The sequence below is a fragment of the Balaenoptera physalus genome (genome assembly GCF_965194825.1).
Source record: "Balaenoptera physalus genome assembly, chromosome: 5".
Lineage (NCBI taxonomy): Eukaryota > Metazoa > Chordata > Mammalia > Artiodactyla > Balaenopteridae > Balaenoptera > Balaenoptera physalus.
The window spans coordinates 144,760,936-144,774,278 of record NC_138884.1 but is presented as its reverse complement, the minus strand read 5'-3'; the positions used below and the strand labels follow the sequence as shown (position 1 = coordinate 144,774,278).

Here is a 13,343-nt window from a genome sequence, read left to right as displayed (position 1 = left end):
GGCTAACTTTGTTGGACTTACGAACAAATTGGACTTACGAACGCACTCTCGGAACAGAACTTGTTCGTATGTAGGGGACTTACTGTATAATTATCTCTCATAATTCTGTGTGTTGACTGGGCTCAGCTGGGCAGTTCTTGTTTGCAGTCTTTAGTGCTATTGTAGTCATATGTTGCAGGCTCATCTAGACTGAATATCCAAGATGGCTCATGTACATGGCCTGCAGTCGATATTGACTATTGGCTGGGGACTGTTGACGCCCCATGACTTAGGCTTCTCACAGCCTGTTGGCTAGTTTCACACAGGAAACAACCTGAGAGTGAGTGTTCCAAGAGAGCAGAAGTGGAAGTGGCCAATGTGTTAAGACCTGGGCCTGGAAACTGTTTCAGCAACAGTGCTGCCGTATTCTATTAGTCAGTACAGCTCAATAGACTGAGCCCAGAACCAAGGGGAAGGTACACAGCTGCCACCTGTCAAAGGGAGGAACGTTAAAAAAATGTGCGGTCGTTCTTATTCCACCATATATATGTATGTCTGTGTTTGTGCATTTATAATTATACAATAAATAAATCCACAATTATTTTAAAATTTCAAACATACAAAGTAAGAGTGAAAACTTTCTCTTTTCCTCTCCCCTAATTGCACTCTCTTTTCAAATATTATTAGTATTAGTTGGTCTTTATCCATGTGAATCTTTTTCTACTTACTAAGTATATTTTGATTTTGCTTACTTTTACATAAATAGAATCAAGTCCCTATTTTCTGAAAATTACTCTTTTTATTTAACAATATATTTTAGATATTTTAATTTATCAATATATGTATGCACATATAATTTAAAATTACCTAGTATTCTATAGTGTTGATATATTTATTATATTTCTAGATGATGATTTAGATTGTTTACAACCTTTGGTTATTTCATACAGTATTGTTCCTTTTCATTCCTCTTTGTACGTGTGCAAAAGTTTCACTAAGATATATACCAGAAGTAGAATCACTAAATTGATGGATATTAACATTTTTTAAAAAGATGCTGTTTAAATAGGCATTACCATTTTACACTTTCTTCAGCTGTACTATATGAGAGTGCCTCTTTTGCCTCATCATTGTCAATTCTGATTATTATATGTCTTTTCAATTTTTAAAAATCTAATGGATGAAAATGCTTCTAAGTGTAGGCATTTCAATTTTCAATCCCTTAGTTTTTGCTTACTCCTATTGCCATTGAGTCAATTTTGTATTTTTTTCTGTGAATTGCCCGTCTTTACAATTTACCTATTTTCCTACTGGTTGTATGTCATTAAAAAAAATGATACAAAGATACTCTTTACAAATTCTCTATGTCCATTAATTCTTAGTTCATCATACATCCCACATAAAATGGGTACATGGGGGCTCTATCTTGCTCCACATCTTGTAACTCAGTCTTGAAGATGTGTTCTCATGGTTCTCCATTCACATGGGGAGGCCAGAGTCAGTTTCAGGTTGGTGAAATTTTGTGACCTGCAATGTGTTCACTTGGAAAGCGGGCTGTGCGTGGTGGAAGGTCAGCTTGCATATGCTGCTGGGGTGCTAAGACTGCCACACGTTGGGTGCACCTTACTAGCAAATGAGTCAGGCACCAGAAGCCCAAATCACAGATATCTGTGAACTTTTGTATGTATTTGTGCTTATTTTTCAGTAGTGAAATGAAAGCATATACAAACAAATCTCAGTCGTCATTTTTACCAGTATCTGAACTTAGACTGGACTTTGTGATCTGGCCAATTTGTTTGATACAGTCTACAAGATAGGCAAGAAGGACATCACACTTTCAATGGAGGGCAAGTGGAGAAAAATAACAACATTAGCAGGAAATCCAAAGATAATGGATCTCACCCTTTTGCTCACATCCATTACTGTATCCCCACTTGAGCTTGAGCAGAGAGCTCTTTGTGAAGGCATTTAGAGAAAGACTCTGATGGGGGAGGCTGATGAAGTGCTACTGAGTCCCTCTCTGGAGCGTTGTGAACGACAGAGAAATTTTAGTGGAAAAGGGTGGGCTCCTGCACCTCTAGCCACGTGGAGTTTTCAAGACTTGGCTTGGTGGCCTACAGCAAAGAGACCACGCCTGGGTTGTCTCAGGTATGATAGTCTCATGGACACATCCAGAGGCCTGGGAGGCTGAGCTGGCCTCCCTGGGGAGGCCAGTGCATCCGCCACCGTCTGCCATCGATCTGTGGCAGATTGATTGCAGAAGAAGAGTAGTCCCTAGTTAGAATATCCACCTCCTTCGAGGTGGACCGCTGGGTAGAATTATCAGAGAAAATAGAGGACTCCTAGTTAAATCTGAATTTCAGATTTCAGACAATGAAAATTTTTTAGTATAAATGTGTCTCCTGTAACATTTGAACATACTTATATTAAAAAAATTTAGTCATTGCTTACCTGAATTTCAATTTTAACTGGGTGTTTTAGATTTTCATTAGCTAAATTTGGCAACCCAATACCTAGCTGTCAATTTCATGTAGTATCTTCTTTTGGCCTGCACCTTACAGCTTATTTTGAACCGGTGTAGAACAGAGAATTATCTGCCAATGTCATCATTCTGGATTCTTTAATAGAAGTCTGTGGAACTTACCAAGTCCACGTAGGCCTTTGGCTGTGTTCTCTCCCATGGGGTGGGGAATCCTGAGAACACATCCTGGTCAGTGAGCCCTACAGAGTAAAGATCGACAAATAAGTCTTGAAGAACTGTCTGGTGAGGGCAGGCCAGATAATCACTACTTCGTAACTGAGGACCCTGAGGTAAAACATAGCAAGTCACTGAAATGGAAAGCCTTATGAACTGAGAGTCGTGTAACGTAAAAGGCAAGTATGTTTCTGCCACATTATAGAGTTGTCATTCCCATGCCCAATCAGGAGCTAGAGGGTTGGTTGTCCACAAGGGCTGGACACCCGTGTTCACAATCAAGGGTAGGATCTTTGAAGAGTACGACAGGCCCACTGCCAGTAGCCTTATGATGTGAGAAAAACACTGAGTGTGGAAATAGGTAATTTGCATTTTCTTGTATAGTAAGAGGAAGGATCCTGGCATACCTCATCCCCAGTCACAAGAAACCCCATGAGTGGGTTTCCCTGGTGGCGCAGTGGTTAAGAATCCACCTGCCAATGCAGGGGACATGGGTTCAAGCACTGGTCCGGGAAGATCCCACACGCCGCGGAACAACTAAGCCCGTGCGCCACAACTACTGAGCCTGCGCTCTAGAGCCTGCAAGCCACAACTACTGAGCCCACGTGCCACAACTACTGAGGCCTGTGCACCTAGAGCCTGTGCTCCGCAACAAGAGAAGCCACCGCATTGAGAAGCCCTCGCACTGCAAGGAAGAGTAGCCCCCGCTCGCCGCAACTAGAGAAAGCTCATGCACAGCAACAAAGACCCAATGCAGCCAAAATACTTAATTAATTAATTAATTAAATCTAAGAAAAAGAAACCCCATGACTTCCTCTTAACTGCCACATCCCCGACTCCATGCAAGCTAAGACTACAGAACTTAAAAGAGTTTAGATTCCTCTTAACTGGCACATCCCTTACTCCATGCAAGCTAAGACTACAGAACTTAAGAGAGTTTAGATTAGGGTCCCCAGACAAAGAGCCTGAGGCGGGGATTCTTACTCAAGTGGTTTACTAGGAGAGTTCTCAGCCGAAGGGAAGTAGGAAAGGGAAGAAATATAAGTAGAGAATGTGAGACTAGCTTTATTCTGGTCCCAGAGGGGACTCTGGAGCTGAATGATACCATAGACTCGATCCAGCTTTGAAGCTGGTGAGGTGAGGAGTTGAGGATAAGGGGCAGTCTTTTTGTCTCATATCAACTGAACTGCTGGGAAGGGGAGATGAAGGGTTGATGAACATTCCAAGACCTAGGTCAGTTCTTTGGAGAAAGGGGCGGCTGTGAGCCATGAGTAAGCAACATTCACAGCTGGATATGGGCACATCAGCCTGGTAAAGGGGACCTACGTGGGCATCGACAGCATCTATACACCATCTCATTAGTTGTTTCCTTGGTTTTATGTATGCCTTTTGCTGTGCGTTTTGCTGGTTCAGTTTTAAACCAATTCTGCTCATTATCTCCCAATATTAAAACTAATCTACCCTTGTCTTCTGGCCCAGCTCTACCTTAATTCACTCAAATAGCTTAATTCTCCTGCCAATAACATAAGGAGATTTTATACATTGGTTGGATTCATGTGTCTTTTTGTAAATGGGAAATTCCATCTACCAATTACATATCTAGAAACCTATGTACATTTATAACTCTTCTTTCCCAATCTCTTATATATTTTTCTTTCCCAGTATAGTTCAGATCTGCTCTTACCTGTGTCTTTAATCATTCTTGTACTTTTTTTCCCCTTACAAGAGGAGAAATATGCTTGTTAATCATTCTACTCAAAATCACTAGATATTTAGGCTTGCTAATAGATGAAGATGAATTTTTCACCATAAGAATCACAATAATTGATAGCGTTTGCTTCCTTGTTGACATGTTTGAGATATGAAGACAAGAATTAAATCATAGAGCATAGCAGGGGAAAAAATCCTCAAAGTGAATGGTAAACAGAAATATCTGAGCTAGGTTTAAGCATGTGTATAAAGAGTTAGTTTTGAAAAAAAATAGTCTCTTTCAGAAAACTGAACTAAATAATAAAATATGTCTAAAACTGTGTATATCTATGCTAACAAAGTATCAGCTTAACCTTTTTGAAAGTGCTATAAAAGAAGCAAATGAATGTCTCAAAGAAAATAATAGCCAGCTTGTAATTTAAGTATAAGAAATATGGGGACACGGGGAGGGGGGAAGGGGAGGTGGGATGAATTGGGAGATTGGGATTGATATATATACACTACCATGCATAAAACAGGTAGCTAGTGGGAACTTGCTGTATAGCACAGGGAGCTCAGCTTGGTGCTCCTTGGTGACCTAGATGGGTGGGATGGGGGATGGGGGTGGTGGGAAGGAGGTCCAAGAGGGAGGGGATATATGTATACATATAGCAAATTCACTAAGGTGTACAGCAGAAACTAACACAACGTTGTAAAACAACTATACCCCAATTAAAAAAGAGAAATACGCCTATATGTAAATACAGAAGTCTAGTAATGCAGGTATCTACAGTTGGTGCCCACAGACTTTTGGTTGATATTGTATAATGCAGTTAGGAACTTACCTTCTAATAATACCACATCAGTAAGGACAATAGAATGCATTACTACGATATTCTTCTACGTGAACTGTTTTTGTTTTTCAGAGAGTCTGTGTAGACCTTGTCCTCTATGAATGGAGTAAACCCACTACTGTTTTTCTGCCTATTTGGTGCACTTCTCATGGAGATTGAATGAAGAGTGCTTTTCAGACATCATTGTGAATTGTAGGTAGTTTCATGACTATGACGTGATCGTTCAGGTCTCTGTGGTAGGTGAGGGCAATGCACGCTGATATAATTTTTTGACTGATTCTGTCCTCAGTTGTATGACTCTACACAGGATTTTAACCTCAGGTGAAACCACAGGTTCCACAGTGGTTTGTTCATTTTCTGGTCTTTAAAGGCTTTACCTTAATCTATATACCAAAAAAAAAAAAAAAAAAACAACGAACCTTTAGAGCTTCAGACCGTCAATTCTAGACTGGCTAGCTTATCGAGGGTCAAGTAAAATTATGCCCACGTGGGGCATTGATTGGGTTTTTCAAGGTAGAGTGATGGGGACTTGTTCTAACACAGTGGTTCTCAATCTTGGCTGCATTTTGGAATCTCCTGCCATGATTTTCAAATGTACTTCTTCCTGGGTCCCATCCCAAGAACTTGATTAAATTGGTGTGGGTATGGCCTGGGCATGAGAATTTTTTTTTTTTAAACTCCCAGGTCTTTCTGATGTATAGCCAAGGATGCAAAGCACTGGGGACATTCGTCTGCATGTGCCTGAGATTGTCAGGGATTCAGCTTCCTAGCAGGTAGTCATATGCTTGAGTTAATGTACCAAACAGAAGGGCTTCATTAAGCTCTGCTGTAAAGACTATCCTCTTAGTCTCACAGGTTGGGAGATCTTTTGGGGTGGTGAGCTTGTGGCATTTGCTCAGTAAATGATTGTAGTCCCCTCAATTCTAAGAACTTGCTTGTACTTCTTTGTGATAAGTGGATTTAAATACTGTACTTTCCCAGCTCCTAAGTTTAGTTTTATCAGAATTTTTTGTGCCACAGATAGATTTGCCTGTCAGGGTAGTTTAAAAAATAATTTTTCATTACAAATTTAAAGGTCATGCCTAACAAATATTTTTTCTCAAAGCTAATGGGTGTATCCTTTGATTAATATTGTTTTAAAATGATTTTTATTACTCCATGCGAGCACAGCTAACATTTATTGAATGTTTACTGCATGACAGACAGTGTTCTAAGTCCTATTTTACAGATAAAGAAACTGAAGCAGAGAGAGGTCGTAGATGTTCCCAAGGTTACAGAGCTAATTAGTGAAAGGGCCGTGAGACAAACTGAAGCTGTCTGGTTTCAGTGTCTTTGCATCTGTGTAAGCCTGTTTGTTGAAAGAAAGCTAAATAAAAAAATTTTTAAACTTCACCTTTAACAGAAAAGCACCAAATTGACTTCCAAGTAGTTGCACAATTTATCTTTTCCTAGCATTATGTAACAGTTCTAGTTACTCTACATCTTTGCCATTATTTCACCTTGTGAAATTTGGAAATCTTGTTTAGCTTAGCTGGTGAGTATAAACTCTGATCTCACTATGATTTTAATTTTTAATTCCTTTGAGAGCTCATAATGTAATGCATCTTCTATGTACTTATTGGTCATTTGTCTTTTCTTATTTTCTCTTTTTATAAAAGAAGTATCTTTTCCCATTTTTCTGGGGGGGATTGTCTGTTTCGTATTCATTTGTAGGTTTTAAAACGTTACTTTCTACATAACAGTCCTTTTCAGTTTTATGTGATGCAGATGTTTCACCAAGTTTGCCTTGTCCTTTATGAACATAAGTTCTAATTAATGTAGTGGAACTTGTAAATTTTTTTTTGTTTTTGTGTTTTTACATTTATTTTATTAACATTTTCTCTGCCCCCGATATCAGATACACCTCCTACTCTATTGTCTTTTAGTAGCTTTATGGTTTTGTATTTTTACGTTGATTTTAATCCACCTGAAATTGATTTTTGTGTGTGGTATGAGTGGGGATCCAGTTTATTTTTCTTTTTTTAAAAATTTTATTTATTTTTGGCTGCATTGGGTCTTTGTTGCTGTGCGCAGGTTTTCTCTAGTTGTGGTGAGCGGGGGCTACTCTTCGTTGTGGTGCACATGCCTTTCATTGTGGTGGCTTCTCCTGTTGCGGAGCATGGGCTCTAGGCACGTGGGCTTCAGTAGTTGTGGCGCATGGGCTCAGTAGTTGTGGCTCGTGGGCTCTAGAGCGCAAGCTCAGTAGTTGTGGTGCACGGGCTTAGTTGCTCCGCGGCATGTGGGATATTCCCGGACCAGGGCTCAAACCCGTGTCCCCTGCATTGGCAGGTGGATTCTTATCCACTGCACCACCAGGGAACTCCCCAATTTATTTTTCAACATGGCTAATTACTTGTTCAAACACCATTGACCATGTTTCCATATATTTGTGGGTCTTTTTTTCTGGATACTCTGTTCTATTGCATTAGTTTATTTGTCTGTCTCTATATTCATAACATTTTAGCTTCATTTCTGTGGTGTGGTACTTATGATAAGTAAATCTCTTCTCCGTGTGTTACTTCTTTGGGAGTGTTTTTGCGACGTTCAACTGTATTTTCTCAATCCATTAATTAGCGAATCACTTTCTAATGTTATACCAAACATGAATTCCCTAGATAAATCCAACTTGCTCATGGTATATCTTGATTTTATATATTGGAAGATTCACCTTCCTGATTATGTACTCAGGATTTTTGTTTCTGTATTGCTGAATGGAATTTACCTCTATTCTTTCATTCTCATATGTCCTTTCATGGTGTTGATAAGATTATTCTGGATTTATACAATGAGTTGAAGTTATAGAAGATATATCTTTTTTTTTTTTTCTGTTCTCTGAAAGAGTCATAATAGAGTTGATATTATGTGTCTTTTGAGTATTTGGTAATCCTGGTAAGTAATATCACTTAGGTCTATGGGTTTTGGTGAGAGAAAGATACTTAGTTATCGATTCATTCTTAAATGGTTATTGTACTATTCAAGTTGTCAGTGTCTTCTTCAGCCCGTTTTGATGCATCTTATTTTTCTAGGAAGTTGTTCATTTATTTCTTACAGTTTTCAAATTTATAAGAATACATTTCTCTTTATCACTCTCATCATAGGTTTTTAAATATTAGTCTTTAAAAAAATGTTTCTTCTTTTGACTTTTATACTTTTGGTTGCTATGTCATGGATTTTTGTTTTTCTTTTTTTATTATTCCTTGTCCTTATATTCTCCTGATGTATTCTGATCTTTTTCTTTCTTCTTATATTAGTGGATTAGCTTATTAATTTTAAACCTTTACAGATTTCTATTCTAAAATTAGCATTTAAAATACGCTTTTTTTTTTTTTTTAGAAATTCACGTTCTTTTATTTATTTATTTATGGCTGTGTTGGGTCTTCGTTTCTGTGCGAGGGCTCTCTCCAGCTGCGGCAAGTGGGGACCACTCCTCATCGCGGTGCGCGGGCCTCTCACCATCGCGGCCTCCCTTGTTGCAGAGCACAGGCTCCAGACGCGCAGGCTCAGTAATTGTGGCTCACGGGCCCAGTTGCCCCGCGGCATGTGGGATCCTCCCAGACCAGGGCTCGAACCCGTGTCCCCTGCACTGGCAGGCAGACTCTCAACCACTGCGCCACCAGGGAAGCCCTAAAATACGCTTTTGACTTAAAGTTTATTTTATCTCAATGTATCTCATAAGCTGAATTCTGTAAGTATTTCTTTATTATTTACATCTATAATTTGTTGCTTCTCAGTATGATTTATCTTTGAGGATTTATTTAGATTTGCATTCTTAAATTTCTAGCTGGGTGGGAAGTTCTACTTTTCTTTAAATTATTTTAAATTAATTTAGGGCATGGAGTTTTATAACAGTCATTTTGAATTTGTAGAAATTTATATGAATTTTCATAAATGCTTGATCTATGCTTAAAATAATTCTCAAGGAATATGTTCTTTATATGCCTATTGTATTAAGCTTATTAATTTTGTTCTTTAATTTTTCTATATATTTTCTGGCTTGGGCAGATGGATCTATCCAAGAAAGCTGTGTTAAAATCCTCTTGGTGTGGTGAATCTGAGACCTTCTCTTCGTAATTCTATCAGTTGGTGTTTACAAAACTTTATTATTTGATGCATAGGAGTTTAGAATTAATTTTTCTTACTGGAAAAACAATTATCAATATATGACTATTTTTAATATTGCTTTTTATTTAAAGTCTAGTCAACGCCAACTTTCTTTTGGATAAAGTTTTCCTGCTATATGTTTGTTTGATTTTTTTTAAATTGGGTTTTGTCTCTTGTACTCCTATCCTTGTCAGGCATGTAAATGCAAAGTTCACAGCTTTCTTTTCCAAGCTACCTGAAATTGCTGAGAAATACAAAGAAGCCAGCAAATGTGTTGACAAGTAAAGTATTTCATCTTACCCAAGATTTACTTAGCAAACTCTTAAGTACTTTAGTAAGCTAAAAGATGTTAGTAAAAATACTGGGGTTAGAATATCTAACTGCTTTGGGATACCGAGAACTTGGGCATGGTTTTATGAAAAGGGCATTTGAGTTACTGGTTATGTATCCGTGACTTGACTAAGAACCATTATTTATGTTTAAGTTTTCGTAGTAGCTTTCGAAAGTGGAAATGTTGCTGGTCGCCCTTCCTGGCATGCAGTTCTCTGCCATCCTTGGGCGCGCTGCCGTTACTTGTCCTGGTTTTATGGCCGTTCTACTGCATGCTGCCAGTTCTGTGCAGCTCTTCCTTTCTTCTGTGCCAGTAGTAACAGCTGCTCCTGTTTGTTGCCTGCTTTCCCAAATGTTTTTTATGTTTAGGATGGCAATAGGAGTAAGAAAAAGCTGTGGCGATTTCAGAGGGTTGATAAGGAACAATGGAAAGCTAGACTTTGAGTATTTCGCTAATGTTCTCACCACTTATCAGTGGCCCTTGGGGTGACTTCCAGTTTCCCACCCTCTGTGGAATCTTACTCCATGACTTGGCCTCTTTTCATTCACTCAGTACACAACTGTTTCCAATTCTATTGACGAGATACAGTTCTAAAACTCTACTGTAGGACAAGACAGATATTACTCTTTTTCACTTTCTCTTTTTAAACAATATAGTGACTTTATTAAAATACACAACGACTAAGTATACAGCTTGATACATTTTTACATATATGCACACCTGTAATTAGACCCAGATTAAAGATAGAGAAAATTTCATTTCTCCAGAAGGTTCCCTTGTGTCTCTTTCCAGCCAATACCTATACCCACTCGCGCCTACACACACTCACCATCAGAGGTAACCACTATTCTTTTTTTTTCTTTTTTTTTTTTTAACATCTTTATTGGAGTATAATTGCTTTACAATGGTGTGTTAGTTTCTGCTTTATAACAAAGTGAATCAGCTATACATATACATATGTTCCCATATCTCTTCCCTCTTGCGACTCCCTCCCTCCCACCCTCCCTATCCCACCCCTCTAGGTGGTCACAAAGCACTGAGCTGATCTCCCTGTGCTATGCAGCTGCTTCCCACTAGCTATCTATTTTACATTTGGTAGTGTATATATGTCCATGCCACCCTCTCACTTCATCCCAGTTTACCCTTCCCCCTCCCCGTGTCCTCAAGTCCATTCTCTATGTCTGTGTCTTTCTTCCTGTCCTGCCCCTAGGTTCTTCAGAACCTTTTTTTTTTTTTTTTTAGACTCCATATATATTTGTTAGCATACAGTATTTGTTTTTCTCTTTCTGACTTACTTCACGCTGTATGACAGACTCTAGGTCAATCCACCTCACTACAAGTAACTCAATTTCGTTTCTTTTTATGGCTGAGTAATATTCCATTGTATATATGTGCCACATCTTCTTTATCCATTCATCTGTCGATGGACACTTAGGTTGCTTCCATGTCCTGGCTATTGTAAATAGAGCTGCAGTGAACATTGTGGTACATGACCCTTTTTGAATTTTGGTTTTCTCAGGGTATATGCCCAGTAGTGGGATTCCTGGGTTGTATGGTAGTTCTAGTTTTAGTTTTTTAAGGAACCTCCATAGTGGCTGTATCAATTTACATCCCCACCAACAGTGCAAGAGGGTTCCCTTTTCTCCACACCCTCTCCAGCATTTATTGTTTGTAGACCTTTTGATGATGGCCATTCTGACCAGTGGGAGGTGAAACCTCATTGTAGTTTTGATTTGCATTTCTCTAATGATCAGTGATGTTGAGTATCCTTTGACGTGTTTGTTGGCAATCTGTATATCTTCTTTGGAGAAATGTCTATTTAGGTCTTCTGCCCATTTTTGGATTGGGTTGTTTGTTTTTTTGATATTGAGCTGCATGAACTGCTTGTATATTTTGGAGATTAATCCTTTGCCAGTTGCTTTGTTTGCAAATATTTTCTCCCATTCTGAGGGTTGTCTTTTTGTCTTGCTTATGGTTTCCTTTGCTGTATAACATAACTTCAGAGTGAACCTAAAAGCAGAAGGAAAATATAAACATGCAAATATATTTATGAATTTGAGCAAATTTATGCCAACTCAACCAAATTCATACATATCTAACCTTAAATTTCCTAGAAAGGCTAGAAGTTGGTGCTCTTTGAGTCTATTTTTTATTAAATATCTAAACTGTTAACTCGCCTACAGAAATCTTATAAAAACTTGGAGAAAAAATATGAAAAGACTTTATATACTCTTCCAGGAGACTCTTAACTACATGCATTGGTAAAATCCTTGTGTTCAACTAATTTAATGTATTGGAGAAAATGTTTTCTATTATTAAAAGCATTAAATTCTTAATATATACGGGAGGGAAAAATGTAAAATGTATCATATTTCTTCTCTGTGTTCCAGCATCTGAAATATATTACATTTGTTAAGTGGATTTTAAGGGTTAAGTCAAAAGGGTTCAGGAATACAGACTATAGACTCATTTTTTTGTGTCTAAACTTAACCCCTCCACTATAGTATTAGGAAGAAATTCTATTATCTTCCTGTTATTTTTAATTTCTCAACTACCACATAAATTATTTTTCTTATCCTTCCCTATGCTTTAAGTAATATTTTCAGGATTAAGACTATCTCTGTCACTGCCCCTTAATCTTTCATTGGGATTTAATATAAACAAAGTTATGAATTAATTTACATTACTAGATTGTTGTTATATAATATCTTTGAATTTTGAGAGTTTGTTTTTCTGGAGATCAGTGTTGAAAATAACACGTATGTTTAATGATACCACACAATTTAAATTAAAAAGGAAATATAAAAAGAAAAAATGCTAATTTTACTGTTAAGCAGTGGTCTAAGGACCTGCCCTATAATAACTCATGGAATTCTCACAACCCTCTGAATTGTGTCCTATTATTATTACCAATCAAATATTGCCATTCAGAAACAGTATGTCAATTTCCCAAGATCACAGAGTTGGTAAATGGAGGAGTCAGGTCTCAGGCTTCAGAACCTCTTAATAATAAAAGCTTGGTTTGGGAAACTTTTTCATTTTTTGTTGTACAGGCTTCAGCACATATTTTCTTTCTTTTTTTTTTTGGTAAAAGGTCAAGCAAGTAAATATTTTCTCTGCTGTTGTAGTATGAAAGCAGCTATAGAAAAATATGTCAATAAATGGACATGATTGTGTTCCAATAAAACTGTATTTATGGGCATTGAAAATTGAATTTTATATAATCTTCATGTTACAAACTATTATTCTTTGGATTTTTTTTCCCCCAGCCATTTGAAGATATAAAGCCATCCTTAGCTTGTGGGTCATGCAAGAATAGACAGTTGGCTGACTTGGCCTGCAGGCTCTGGTTGACTGACCCTTTCTATAGTATATACTAGTGACCACAAGAACCCTGAAACTTGGAAGGTAAGGTTACAGACATTATGAGGATGAATTTAGAAGCAATTGGCATGTCTCGACTGGGATCAATAATGGCTAAGGTGCAGCAAGTCCCACACTAATAAATAATCTGTCAGTGGTAAAGCTAAGGGGCAAATTTGTTAAGATAGCCTATTATTATAACAAATCAACCCTAAAATCTCAGTGGCTTACAGAAGTTAATATGAGGAAGAGTGGAGGAAAAGACTGATAGATTGTTTTCCTGTTTCTTTTT

At 37.9% G+C, this 13,343-nt stretch overlaps 1 protein-coding gene across 3 annotated transcripts in view; it reads left to right on the top strand.

The window, feature by feature from the left end:
- The window catches only part of LOC309660996 (uncharacterized protein), a gene marked incomplete at its 5' end in the record, with an annotated part of 141,599 nt that overhangs the window by 119,800 nt on the left and 8,456 nt on the right, over positions 1-13,343 (top strand). The window contains 2 exons of one of the 3 annotated variants that reach the window (XR_014263773.1): positions 5,290-5,409; positions 12,958-13,096. Coding sequence is in view for 1 of the 3 variants with exons in the window: in XM_082462221.1 (XP_082318347.1) it covers positions 5,290-5,318 (29 nt within the window). Of the gene's footprint in view, positions 1-5,289; positions 8,571-12,957; positions 13,097-13,343 lie in introns of those variants that run through there. The other 2 variants (XR_014263772.1, XM_082462221.1) reach the window with 2 other exon arrangements.